We start from the raw sequence: 14,038 nt of genomic DNA on the forward strand, positions 1-14,038 counted from the left end.
TGGACAAAGTATCAGTGTAGGAAGATAATGGAGCAGAGGGTTCTAAACATACTGTTGAAAGGAGAGTAATCCGTTAGTTGTTACTCATTGCCTGTAGGGACATGCCCACCTGCCAAAGGATTCAGAACATCCCTGATGCTACCTCAGGCAAGACAGTCACCTGGGGACAGAAAGATCTTAGAGATAACGTTACTCCCCTGGAGCCAGTCCAGCCATTTGTCACTGCTTTCTTCTGATGGAAAGGAGCCTGGCTACCTCAAGGTGTAGGGAAGAGAAGATGCTAGAGAATTTCAAGTCCAGGCGAGAATGTCCGCCTTGGACACCGCTGGTGGGTAAGGTTGCTCCTGCAGCACTGTTCTGCATCTTCCTTTCCCAGTTTCTCATGCTGCAAGCCAAGAGCTCCCATGATGGCAGCAGGGAAAGGCCAACTATTCCGACCATGAACATACCCTTGATTTGGTCCTGGGTGAGATTTTTGTCACCCCTAGTGCTTAGTGTTGAAGTGAGACATTTCATGCTGGAAAGATTCTGCAGGAAGGTGAGCTCTCGGAGGGCAAGGACGGTGCCTGACTCTTGGGTCTCAGTGTCGAGCAGGTGCTCCACCCAAGTTGGCTAAACTGAACCTGCAATCTTTCGGGCCTGCTGTGGACATGCTGTGTCCCTACTTTCAGCATCACTCGAAGATTACCTCAAAGAACCAATGAGAAGAACCTCTGCCATTAAGGGAATGAACAGAAAACCAGTAACAGTAATATCCGGATGGACAATAAAGACTGGATTGGAGTTGACACCTTCTATTTCTCCAAGTGGCTGATGGTGCCAGCCTATGTCTTACAGACTCTTAGAGGATATTGCTTTAAATACAGAAACCCTAGGGGTAAAGGGGAATTTCCCCTCCACAGTTCAACTGTTAAGATTCTTTGGCCCACAAGAGCCTGAGTCCTTACACCTGGGTGAATGGAGTGAGATGCTCTGATCTCAGGGAAGAGCAGCAACACACTCAGGTCTCTGATGTCACATCACACAAAAAGCCTCAGTGATGATCCACCCTCTCTCCAGCTCTTCAACTCAGTGACTTCCCCAGGTATTTGGCTTAATCTCCCCGTTTGAGAGCCAACATCAGTCACCTTCCAGGCTGGAAGGTTATCCCTGTGTGCTGCTGACACTCTTGAAAGACATCTGTAGCATGCTGGGTTTCATCCCCATTCGAGCAGACTGATCCCAAACCCTTCCTTCATCAGGGGACCCTTGAGCCCACACTGGAGGTCCCTGACCTCACTTCAGGCCCAGCATTCTAGAAGGTGGACTAGAGGGGAGTGTGCGATGGTGGGAGGAGGCTGGCCACCTCCATGCATCTCTCTGTGGTTGCGTAAGAGGCAGGTACGTTTCCAGTGTCCTTGAACAACAGTCAATCTGTTTGTCCCCTCCCACTCCCTGCAGGCTGGTGTCCTTGTCGGTAGGGCTGGGGGGTGGGGAAGGGGATGGGAGAATTCCTCCTGCCTGTGTGCCCACAACCCCGGCCTGCCTGACTCCATCAGAAATGGCTTGAGGACATGCCTGGAGGTCTGCTGGCTTCATCTGCAAGTGCTGCTGAGAGTGCAGACACGTACCCTGGGGGGCCACGAGATGCTCGCCCAACGGAGTAGAAGAAGCGGAGAGAAACCAGGAAGGGGGTGCTTTGTAAGGCAGGTCTAATCTTTCCCAGTAAAAAAAGACCGTGCTCCTAATATTGGATTCCGAGCCTGTATTGGAAGAGTTGATTTAAGTGGCTAGAAAAGGAAAAAAAAAGATCTAACAAGAGCTTTCTAAAAATATCTGTTATCATCAAAAGTACTAAGAGGTGGCACCTTCCTCATAAGATGTGACTGATCTTACTTTGAGGTGAAAAAGAGCCACGCACGAGTCCATTTTGAAACACAGCAAGGGAAGAAGGAAAAAGGGAAAAAGTGTGGAATCTAAGGAATTTCCCGTCTGCCCAGGCTTGGCAAACACCGCTGACAACTGAGACGACACACTCCTGGATCCTCCCTCTCAAATGCCCTGTGTCCCGCAGGGACCAGGAAACTTTAAAAAAAAAATGCTAGGAATTGAGGGCAGAAAAAAATTAAGTGAGGATATGAAACTGACTGCAAGATGGCCTTTGGGATAGAGCAGAGAAGACCCTCTGTAACCTGCTCTGGGATAATCCACACCACCACCAAAGACTTGTCATCTAGTTTCTGGACCATAAGGCTTGTGCTGTCTTTTTCTTTTTTCGCTCTGCAGCACTTTCAAACTAATCTCATGAAGCTGGGGCTTCCAGATAATCTGGACAGCCTTATGCTCCGGGGAACCACCAAGCCTCACGGTCCTCACAGCCCATTGGGACTGCTGGACTCACATGTATCTTTCCAGAGGACTGCAGCATCTCTGGGGCCTCTCCAGCAGGGAGCCAGATGCTGGGATGCTGGCTTGATTTTTGTGGTGCCAGCTGCAAAGCACCCAGACCACACATTCCAATGTACAGGTGCTGAAAATTCCCAAGACTCTTCAAGAGGCTGAACTCTGCTGAAAGGGCATCTGAAGTTCAACAGCCAGTGAGGAGGGAGGACAGAGCGGGGACCAGGAAGGAAAGGGAGCCAGAGAGAGAAGAAGAGAGCTCTCCTTTTTCACTTTATCTTTTGTAAGAGCATCTTTTTTTTTTTTTTTTTTCTGTTTTCCAGCCAAGACCCAACAGCAATGGGAACAAACCTGATCCACATGGCAGGGTCAAGAGGAACCTGAACCCTTTTGCAAATACTCTCTCCTGACCAGCTGGGCTTCTGCACTTTGTGAGATTTGCAAAAAATATATATATATATAATAGATATGCATTTCCATAGGAAAACAGCCTCGGATGTCTTCCCCTATATGAATGATGAAAAGTCAAACTGCATGGTCTTTTTTAAAAAAAGAACAAAAACACCATGAAACTAACAATAGGTGGAGGGGGAGGGGAGGAATCACAGACAAGAGATTCCGATCGAGAAGGAACCACGGACGCGAGTCCCAGGCTGGTGCCCTCGGCCAGAATTCCAGCGCCGCCGTTGCTGAGTGGTTTGTCTAAGGTGCTCCGCGGGGTCCCTCGCGCTGGGCGAGAGGAGCGTTACTGCCACATCCATGTCTCTTCTTTTCTGCTTCATCTTGCCCCATCCATCCTGGGGAGGAGGGTGCCCTTGGCTGCTGGCCCACTAAGCTGGGAACCACTTCCTTCAACACTCGTCTTCTTGGTATATTTGTTCATCCAGCTCCTGGGACTCAAGGTGCTCCAGACGGTCTGTTCGGCCACTCATGATTTCATCTGGGGTCTTCATAAACCTTTGGAAGAGGAAACGGTGGCATGAAGAGGTTACAGTTCCCTAAAGCTGTCTTCACTTTGAATTCTTTAAAAAGAGGGGCCCATTACCTTTATGTAGCTGGTGGGCTAGCATTTTCTTAGAAAAAGATAACCCAGGCTCTCACTACTTGAAAGCTGGCAAAATAACTATAAAAAAGGCTGGGAGGATGGTGAAGAAGATGGAGCAGGCAATGCATTCCTGCACGACCATCCGAGAGGACCCTGGGAGATATATACCCATCTCCATCCCAGACTATAAGTCCAAGTGATGGTATTCAAAACTTGAATCTAACTTGAAGGATACAATTAAACACTGGATGGAAAGCTTGGATAACAGGGCCAGACAGTGGAGCTTTTGGAAATTAGAAAGGCCAAGAGAAAGACATTTTTTCACATTATCACTGATGCACCCTAAATGCTAGCCATTCACTCCCTTAATTCTGTCTTCCTTGGCAGCTGGGTGCCTGCAGCAAGCCTCATCTTCTCGGTCGCTGGGTTCATTTGGAATTAACATCAGTGGCACATTCTGACCAAGACCGTGGTTCAGGAAGGGAGCCTGGGTGCAAACGTTCCATCCTTATAGTAGGAAGGCCCTTTCCACAGCCTACACACCATTCCCTTCCCCTATAGTCTGCCCGGTACCATATGACCTGTCTTAGAACAGGCATTTTCTGTCCTCACTCCACATTCAAAAGCCTACGATGACTCGTCAAGGATTCACTCTTTGGCCTGCTCCTTGGGCCTCTGTCATCTCAACCCAGGAAACTCCTGTGTTCCACTGTTTACAAGCGTGAACTCTGTTCCAGTCCGGCCAGTCTTTCTTTCTGATGCAAGTCACAGCTCATGCTGACTTCCAAACCTTTAGCTTTGCCTTTGTTTGGAACCCTCTTGACTCCTTCCCTTATCTGAGACTGACTCATTCTCTGAGCTCGGTCTCACCATCAAAGAGCCGAAAATCTCCAAGTGTCCCTACAACTGAACACTTTACTCAATTACATACCCGGTTCCATACTGAGAAGCCTTTGTTTTGGGGCGAGTCTGGTTTTCGACATTCATTTCCTCAAAAATGACTAATCCCTTGTCACAAATAGCGCTCTACTTTCCTTCGGTCTTATTGAAATCACTACTGGAAGCCTGTGAGCCTTCCACCTCTGACTACTTTTCTGCTCATTATTGCTCATCTTTTCAAGCAGGGTGATCTGTGGCATCTGCAGCCTGTCTTCCACTTTTATCCTGTAGCTAAAACTTCTCCCTCGACATCTGAAGTCACTAATCACCCCCTCTAGGCTGAGTCCTCAGATGTGCTGTGTCTGACCCTATCTTTGGATGGCTCTTCCATATTATGTTTCTGATACTTCCCACCAGGCTTGTCCAGAAACATCATCGAAAGCCTCCTGAGGTTATATAAAACTGCTATAAGATGTAACCCTCTACCTTCTAGGAGCTTATGACCTACTTGTGGGGAGGAGTTCACATGTACAGCTATTAAAAATGTAAATCACGGTGTGGCATAGGGCCAAGGGAACTCAAGAGATGATGGAAGAAGATATTTGGGGGTGTTTGAGCCACTGAAGGTGGCCTCATAAAGAGAAGTAGACTTGAGGTAGACTTGGTGGTTTACATATTTCAAATGTTAGTGATTTCCATTTCGAACATAGGGAACCATATTAGGGCTGGAGGGCAGCTGGCAATGTGTATTAAGAATCTAGGTGCCAGGGGAATGGACTAGAGGGAGAGATTGCTGAACCTAGGTGTCAGTTGTGAAGAACAGACATCAGCCTCCACTGCCCGGGAAGCAATAATAATATGTCTGCCTTGCTTTCATCTTCCAGGTCTCATGGGAGTACTTGCCGTTGGTAGATTCTAACCTGGAAGCTGGTGATAAGAAATCTCAGGAAATGAGGTTCCCAGTCTTCTAGCCCCTGCAACACAGACTGGAGTAGGAACGGAGCCAGTGGACAGTCCAGCACAGGGGTGACTGGGATGTAGGAAGGCTCAAAGATAACTCTGATGTAAAGGCTGGTTGCTTAAACAATGGTGATGCCACTGCTGATGTAACAGGAATTCTGAGGGTAGGGGGATGTCCAGTATGGGAAGAAGGCTGGTCTTGAACATTTCATGTCTGAGATACTAATGTGACATTTAAGTGGATCTTTCTTACAAGAAGCTCTTGAACGTTAATCACTTACTGATCAGAGACTTACTCATACATCTTTTGTTACCCGAATGTTATTGATTGGAGTGTTTCAGTACTTCAATTCCATAATAAATTCAAGTCTGTAAAAATCCCCCGGTCAATAATGTGTTAAGATATAGAATTCCAGGGAGATTTCACAGCTGCATGTGGAGACTTGAGAGCCCCATCATGGAGGTGATAACTAAGCTGTGTCATGGGATCCATTCATTCAGGAAACAAGTACAGCGTGGGAGGAACAGCAGCTAAGGACTGAGTTTAGGGTGGAGGATGAAGAGAAGGCATCAGCAGAGCCAGAGAACGGAGGGTTCCTTTTTGCATTTTATTCTGTTTCCAGCTCTTGAAAAGCCTTCTCTGTTTCTTTTGAAGATCACAATTGTTTTTACTGCCCCTAAGTTACCATGCCTTCCCAGCACTCACACCCAGGTTCTCTGCTCTTCTGGATAATTATCCCAGTGAGCTCGTGCATGCATACACAGTATCATTCCTTCTCTTTCTACCCCAATCCACATCTCAAGCCCCATCTGTAACGCTCTTCTGTCCCACCTGCCAAAACCCAGAACCTAAGGTCTGGGGCCCACCTTCTCCTCAGTTTCACGTGGTCTCAACACATCAATTACCACCAGGGTCAGAGGGCTATGTCTACCTCTCCTGGTTAGTCCTTTAGATACCTTCTTCTCCCTCTTCTAACTGTATGTGATTCCCTGGGAATCACAATCTATGGTGGTAGGTTAAGTGGTTAGAACTTGTAAGCTAGGAGGAATTCTGGAAAGAGGAATGTCTAGTCCAGCAGCTTTCAGATATTTACAATGCATTGTCATAAATATATTTTACACTATGACTCATCACACACGTGCTCACACACACACCCGACTACCCCAGAAACACAATTTTCATGAATCCACACTCTTAATTCATATGACACAGTCTGATATTTTCAACTCTATCCTTTCCTATTCAGTTCTGTTCTATTTCATTAAAAAAACAAAAAATTGATTCATTAAATCTGTTTTATGACTCACTAACAGGTCATGACAAACACCAGTCCAGTGTTGGCAATCTAGAGGTCTAGGTTTGTTTAGTCCCTTTCTTTGCCATTAGCTCCTCTGATTGCTCCTTTTAACTACACTGGATATAAATGCCAGATAATACTGTTTGATCACTGCATTATTTTAAAGGTGAGTCAGACTGTATTGATTTACTTTTGGCTTTCTTCTAGGACAGACATAAACAAACAAAAAAAAATTTTTTTTTTAATTCTAACCAACCAGCAACCTTGTCTCCAGTGAGCAGCAGTGATGGCTTTGAGGATCAGACAGGCAGGTAGAGACCTCGACAGTCTCCCTCCTCCGTCTTATTTCAAGAAAACAATACCCTCCCAGAAGAAGGAAAGGAGAAAAAGGAAGTGCTACCTGAACAAAAGCCTTTGTCCCGGCTCCTTCCTGATAATGTTTAGTTTGTAGTAGTGGCGCAGGGCTCTGGACATTTTCTCATAGGTCATGTTTGTTCTGTTCTGTTTGTTCAAAGGAGGAAGAGAGAGAAAAAAAAAAAGCACAAAGACACAATGAAATGAACCTCAGAAATAGGCGCTGGAGGAGTTATTCACGTCCAGCTCCACAGGGTGCTCCCGTGACCCTGCCAGGCCCACCCCGGGCTTTGTCCCACGTGTTCCTGGCCGAGGTCTCTCCTAAGGTGAGTCCAGCCAACAAAGCACATCCCGCCTCGGCCTCCCCGACTTCCTCTCCCAGGACCGTGCTCTGTTGTGCCCGAGGAATTTCCTGCGGGTCCCCCTATCTGGGGTCATCCTTCACCTTCTGACCCACAGAGAATTTCTCTTCCTTTTGCCCTTTTTAAAAAAGAAAAAACAACACACAAAAAAGTGACCTTTCTCAAACTTGTGCTTCTCGTTTGTCATTTTAAGGAAGAGATTTTTTTTGTTTAAATTCCTGTTGTGGAAGCAAGAATACAGCGGTTCCGAGCCCTGGGGCAAGGGCACCCTGTGGGAGCTGTGGAGCGATTTTTCTCAGTGACTCACGGGATGGAGGGTGTCCGTGGGGCCTGGCCATATTTGGTCATGGCCTCTGGCAGGTTCTCCTTAGCGGGGCCAGAGCACGGGCTGCCTGCCGTCCGGGAAACTGCAGCTGGGGCAGAGCTCGGCAGGGGCCCCCTGGGCCCTCCCCTTTGGCTGATTTGGAGTGGGGCCTTCATGGTGTCTTGTTAGCTCTGTCCTATGTCTATCTGCCTGCGGCCAGGCCTGGATCTTGGTGACTTTTTTAAGTAGGAATACTGATTTACCTCAATTTTCTTTTTTAAACAGGGGAGTTCTTTTATTTCACTGTGATAAGAACACCAAACATGAGATCTATCCTCTTAAAGTTTTAAGTGGGTAATACAGCACTTAATACACTGTATTATATATAGGTACACTGTTGTACAGCAGACTCTAGAACTTACTCATCTTGATTAACAGAAGCTTTCTGTCCACTGGTTGGTAACTCCCCATTTCTCCCCCTCTTCCCAGCCCCTGGCAACACCAGTCCACTCCCGGACTCAATGAAATTTGTCTATTTTAGATCTAACTTCATTTAAGTGAAATCAGACAATATTTGTCTTTCTGTGACTGGCTTATTTCACTCAGCATCCTGTCCTCAAGGTTCATCCACATTACCACATGCAGCCGAATCTTTTTCAAAAGCGTAATAATACTCCATTGTGTGTATATAGCTCGATTTCATTATCCATTCATCTATCCGTGATGTTGAGGTTGTTTTGCCCACCTTTTACATCTATGTACTTGAATGATTTTTTTTTTTTTAACTATAAAAGACTAAATCTTTTAAATTCTAGTCCCTCTTCCCAAGCTGGAAAAACTGTGGGGCAGTCAGAATTCCTGCAGGGTTTGCTTTTCAGGGAGATGTTTTACAGTCAGAGGAGAAGCATTTTCTGTGTCGAACCGGGCTTTTGTGACCATGGGAGTGTCTAATGGAGTGGAACAGAAGCGACCCCTCCCAAGGCCCCTCTTGCATGACAAAGTGCCGCAGTGCGTCTCTGGTCCCCAGTTCTTAATGCTGGCGTGGGCAGCAGCAGAGCCAGGCCATGGTGGGGGAATGATGGTTACTCATCACGAGGCCGATCAGACCGGGAGATGCTGAGTTAACTGCGGCCTGGCACGAGGGACACATGGAAAGGGGCATCTTTAATTACTTCCTTCCCTTTGCAACTGTCTTAATTGTTTGTCCAGTGAGGGATAAACTGAATAATTACAGGCCGACTTAGGAAGCAGAAGACAGACAATTACCCTCCAACCCAGGGACAAAAACTGGATTTGGGCCCTAGTTTATGGAACAAATGTCTGATGCTCTTTTTACCTTATGGTTTCCCCACAGTCGAGCCAGTCCATTGGGATCCACTATCCGGAATATTTTGGATTCTTTGTCCTCCCATCGGATGAAGTTTTCGTACCGGCTGTCAGAAAGCAATTGATAGACGTAATCCCAAAGCAGTCTACAGTCTACAGAGGAAAAGGGCAAGAAAACACCGTTGACAAGGCTGCTTGTAACTATGAAGAGCAAGAATCAAGAAAATAATCGAGGAACCGCTTTTGCCCTCTTTGGACTGAGTCCAACCTCCTTGTTTTGGGAATTCCTTGGCAGTCCAGTGGTTAGGACTCTGCACTTTCCCTGCCGAGGGTCCGGGTTCAATCCCGCAAGCCAAAACAAAAACAAAACTTTTATCAAGGCACAGAGAGACGGCGACCTTTGACCCGTGGAGGCCTTCGAGACCATCCTGGCCCAGACCCTCCCTCCCTGCAACCTCAGATGAGGACACAGCAACCTGGAAAGAGGAAAGGACTGGTCATGACCCATGATTTGAACTGGAGTAGAGCCCACAGGAGGGAAAGAACAAGCTCTAACAGGAAATGAATCGGTTCTGAAAAGGGGCTGAAGACAGGCTGGCAGGTAAAAGGGCAGAGAGTGCCCTCGTGTTCCAGAGAGGGTGGTGTGGTGTCAGGGTGGGGTGGAAGGTCCTTTGGTGGGGGGACAGTGAACAGATGGAGATGTGATGACTGAGGTTGGCTGTGGGAAAGGAAGACCCATGTGGTTTAAGAAAACAGTCACCTTAGAGCTACTTTGGAAGTTAATCGTTTTATTATAATGGAATCAGGGTAGATAGGAACCCAGGGCAAAAAAAAAAAATCCGTTTCTCCATGTGCAGAATGATGTTGGATCACTTGGTCAAGCAACGCATCTTCTTTAGCGCAGGCCAGGTGCTGGGCTAGGCCTTGCCTTTTGGCTACGGGCTGGCAAATTCCACAAGAAGAGGCAGATTGCACTCCTTGACCTTGTTCTAGTGCTTACTGGATTAGCGCCAGACGGGCTGTGGCCTGCTCCCCTGGCACAGCCTTGACAGGAGGATGGAGACAGATGTGGACTTTGTGGCTCCAGCTGACACAGGACCAGCCTTGGGATGAGAGTCAAAACTCACGTTCCCAGGTGTGCACTGTTGTTTTGGGGAGCGCTGGCCAGCATGGCTGGTCGTAAATGAGCAATTATCAGACACAGTATATATGTTCTTCACTTTACCAGTGTTATTTCTAACCCTCACTCGGCGTGCCACCTCCTTCCTAATCCTCTTGGGCCCCAGGTCACAAGCGGATCTGAACTCTGGGGCTTCTGTATGGCCAGGAGCCACTTCCTTATACCAGGTGAAGCCTGGCACACCTGGGCAGGGGGAGCGTCTAATCTTGACTTGGGCTATCTCAGAGCCAACACATTCACCTCCCAGAGCACAAAACACACCCTCCTTGGGCACATGTTTACAGGAGAAATTGAGTCAGGTTGCACTGGGCAAGTGTTTTAAATCTCCCTGGGGTTCCTCCTTCATGAAAGGGGCATGACAACAGTGACTCTTTCTGGGACTGCTGTATGAGCGATGCTGCGAGTGAAGAAGACAGTAAGGAGTGTCACGATGACGCCGCGCGCTGGGTGCTGCTTGCAGGCATGGGGCCATGCGTGCCTCCAGCCACTTGCTTCTGACCCTCAGGACACCCGGTGCAGCCGGCGTTGTTGCTATTCCTACTTCGTGGCTGAGGAAGCTGGGGCTTAGAGGGTTTGGTCATCAGCTCAAAGGCACAGCTTATGACAGGTCAGAGTCTGTCCCACACATCCTGCTGAGAACTCTTTTCTCAGAGAAGTTGGTTCACAGGTGTCTATTAGTCAAGCTTTAGGACTTTTCCAACCAAGATGTGTGTGTCCTTTGCGAAACCCAGCTTTCCCTCTGAACAGCAGAAGGAACTGGCACACAGTGCAGCATTTTCCAGGAGGGAAAAGTTTGAAAGTGTTAGTCGCTCAGTTGTGTCTGACTCTGTGACCTCCATGGACTGTAGCCTGCCAGGCTCCTCTGTCCATGGGAGTTCTCCAGGCAAGAATCCTGGAGGGGTTGTCATTCCCTTCTGCAGCAGATCTTCCACACCCATGGATTGAACTGGGCTTCCTGAACTGCAGGCAGATTTTACCATCTGAGCCACTAGGTAAGTATCTTTTAGGCAGCAACTGTGAAACTTAAATTGGACATCCATTAAAATGACAAGATTTTTTTTTAAATCTATTTTTTCTTCAGTTATTTGTGCTTTAAATGTCATATCTAAGAAATAGTTGCCTAATCCATGGACAGAAATACTGCTGCCTATGTTTTCTTCTAAGAGTTTTACATTTTCAGTTATCTTTTTTTTTTAAATTTGGGTGCACTTAGATGCGGAACTTCCCTGACCAGGGATCCAACATGAGCCCCCTGAGTGGAAGCATGGAGTCTTAACCACTGGACCTCCAGGAAGTCTGACCATACATCTTTAGTATCCGTTACTGTATCCTTTTTTCCCCCCGATTGATCTCTGTCTAAAATGTAATGTGGAGACTTCTCTGGCAGTCCAGTGGTTAAGACCCAGGTTCCTTCCCTGATAAGGGAAGCTAAGATCCCACATGGCTTGCAGCCAGAAACTCAAAACATAATACAGGAGCAATACCGTGTAACAAATCCAATAAAGATTTAAAAAATGGTGCACATTAAAAACAAAAATTAAGTTGACATGTGGTTTCTTGTGTTTCACCAAAGAACCCGTGGTGTCCTTCTTAATTTCTGGCGTTTGAACCCTATGCTTATGAAAGCTGGCCAGCGATCTGTTACCAACCCTGCCTGACGCTGTGCTCGCTGTGCTCGTGGTTGCCAGAGGGGGAGCAGAGAGACAGCAAGGGGACCAGTCCCAGCAAGAGGAAGTACCTTGGGAGGTGAGTGCCACATGATCCCAGATTGAGAATAACCGAGCTCATTTTTAAGGCACTTGTAAGAGGGTGACTTCAGGCAAAGTGGTGAAGCAGGCAGTGTCATTTTCCCTCTCTGCCACCTCCTCGTCTTATATCATTTTTATTATAGGTGAAAGAATAGAGAACTGAAGTGAAAGAGTGAAGTCGCTCAGTTGTGTCCGACTCTTTGCGACCCTATGGACTGTAGCCCACCAGGCTCCTCCATCCATGGGATTCTCTAGGCAAGAGTACTGGAGTGGGTTGCCATTTCCTTCTCCAATAGAGAACTGAATTGCAGTTTAATTGTCCAGTTTGTGTCTTACTGTCAAACAGCAGATGGGTTTTAATTTCCGACAATCTCTTCCAAGTAGAAGCCATCTGACAGAATCAAATATTACCATAAAAAACGCCCTTCCTCTAAGAGGAACAAAGGTGGTTTGTGAAGAGCTTCTTGTCCATGTTTCTTGACAGGGTTACAATCTTTTTTACCACCTAGAGGCTTGATGACACCTTTTGGATGCTTGTGGATGGGGAATAAGATTTTCCATAGTGAATCATTTAAATACAGTTTAATAATTAAAAAACTGATTTGGTCATCTTTAGCAGTTTGATAGAAAGAACCTTTTTTGCCCACATGAAGGTAAGTGATATATGGGCAGTCCTCTCAACCTCGAGAACTTCCTGGAGCTAAAATGTAAGATGAGTGTTGTCTTGACACCATCTGCTCAAGGATTTTCACTTTCATTGTTTCTGTTGCTTCTCTTTTACTGCCTTGTACATTCTATTTCTCATAAAATGGTGACGTGAGAACCAGACCATTTCTCAAAGTAAGGGCTTAACCAGTTCTCGGTACCTACCACGCTGGGTTCTTCAGAGGCATCAAACTGAGAACTTTACACCGTAGATCATTTACTGAAAAAGGTCTAGAACGTGATCTGTGTTTGGTTGGTACCTGGAAGGAAGGGTTTCCCAGAGAACGGACTTTACCTCTTGAGCTGTAAGACCATTTGTAGCCTGCAAACTTTTCTCTTTCATAAATGTGAAAAGAGCCCCAAACAAGCTGCCAATTGATCATTTTAAATGACATTTAATCCAGCAAAGTCAACTTTAGCCGAGTAATAAAAATATGTTGACATTTAAGACATTGAATTACTTGGTCACTAACGGAGGTAGCAACAGGAATTTTGTAGCACAAAGCAGTTGTTGAAGCTCACAGTATAAGTGGCTTTTATTAACACTATTGATTCTTTTGTTGCTTTAGTTAAAAATTATGCCAGATGATAAAAATAACTACCTGACAGTTTTTTTCTTTAAAACAAAACAAAACAAAACAATTGAAATTCAAAGCCCAATGAGTTATTTTTAAGACTTTAGTTAAATAAAAAGGCAGATTCTTTTTAGTTCCCTGGGTCCTCTGAAGGCTGTTGCCATGGCCCACCAGCTGTTTTTCAGTTTTGTTAAAATCCATCCATGTCTGCACAGATACAATGTTCTTTGGTCATTAATAAAAACGCTTACTACTACTATATAATAAAAAGCATCAGGCTTTGAAAACAAAGGTTCATCACATTACAAAACACTTGACTAGGCATGTGAAAAATAATCTTATATCACAAAGCGTTCATTACTTTAAGAGACACTCACCCAAAACTAAAACCCCCACGTGCCTTGAGAAGGAAGGCCCTGTAAACAAATGTGCACGATTTTGATTCTCTCTTCCACGGGAGGAAGCTTATAAAAGGGTTTAGTGGAGTGAAGTGTTATTTTCCAATTGCAGAAAGAGAGTTCTCTTTCCTGCTGGGTGAGGTACCCTGGGTATCCACAGTTAAAAGGCACTGTCAAAAAGAAAAGGAAAAAAAGAAAAACCCTTTCTGTGGTTAGGGAGAAATATTTTCCCTCCCACGCCTGTCTCTTACCAGAGACTCATTGTACAAGCTTATTGAGCAGACATTGTAAAAAGACGGGCAGGTCACACATAACCAACATGGTTTCCAAAAAAAAAAAAAAACCCAAAAACCATGCTAGACAAAACTGATGTTTAAAAAATCTGAGTGGGCAAGTCAAGCTATTGACCAGGGAATGTTTAATGATGGTGGTTAATTTAAATTTCAGGAAAGCGTCTAAGAAAGCAATTTTAGGTTGTCTTAACTGCCCAAATGGAATTTTAAATGAAGGTCTGTGAACTAGAGT

At 45.9% G+C, this 14,038-nt stretch overlaps 1 protein-coding gene across 2 annotated transcripts in view; it reads right to left on the reverse strand.

The window, feature by feature from the left end:
* The window catches only part of ETV6 (ETS variant 6), a 286,627-nt gene continuing 274,285 nt past the window's right edge, over window positions 1,697-14,038 (reverse strand). For both annotated transcript variants that reach the window (XM_005680827.3, XM_018048473.1), the window contains exons 6-8: window positions 8,918-9,060; window positions 6,962-7,062; window positions 1,697-3,336 (exon numbers count right to left, since the gene is read on the reverse strand). In XM_005680827.3, coding sequence (XP_005680884.1) covers window positions 3,231-3,336; window positions 6,962-7,062; window positions 8,918-9,060 — 350 coding nt within the window. In that variant the 3' untranslated portion in view covers window positions 1,697-3,230. The remainder of the gene's footprint in view (window positions 3,337-6,961; window positions 7,063-8,917; window positions 9,061-14,038) is intronic.

The sequence above is a fragment of the Capra hircus genome, chromosome 5, assembly GCF_001704415.2.
Source record: "Capra hircus breed San Clemente chromosome 5, ASM170441v1, whole genome shotgun sequence".
NCBI classification, from domain to species: domain Eukaryota; kingdom Metazoa; phylum Chordata; class Mammalia; order Artiodactyla; family Bovidae; genus Capra; species Capra hircus.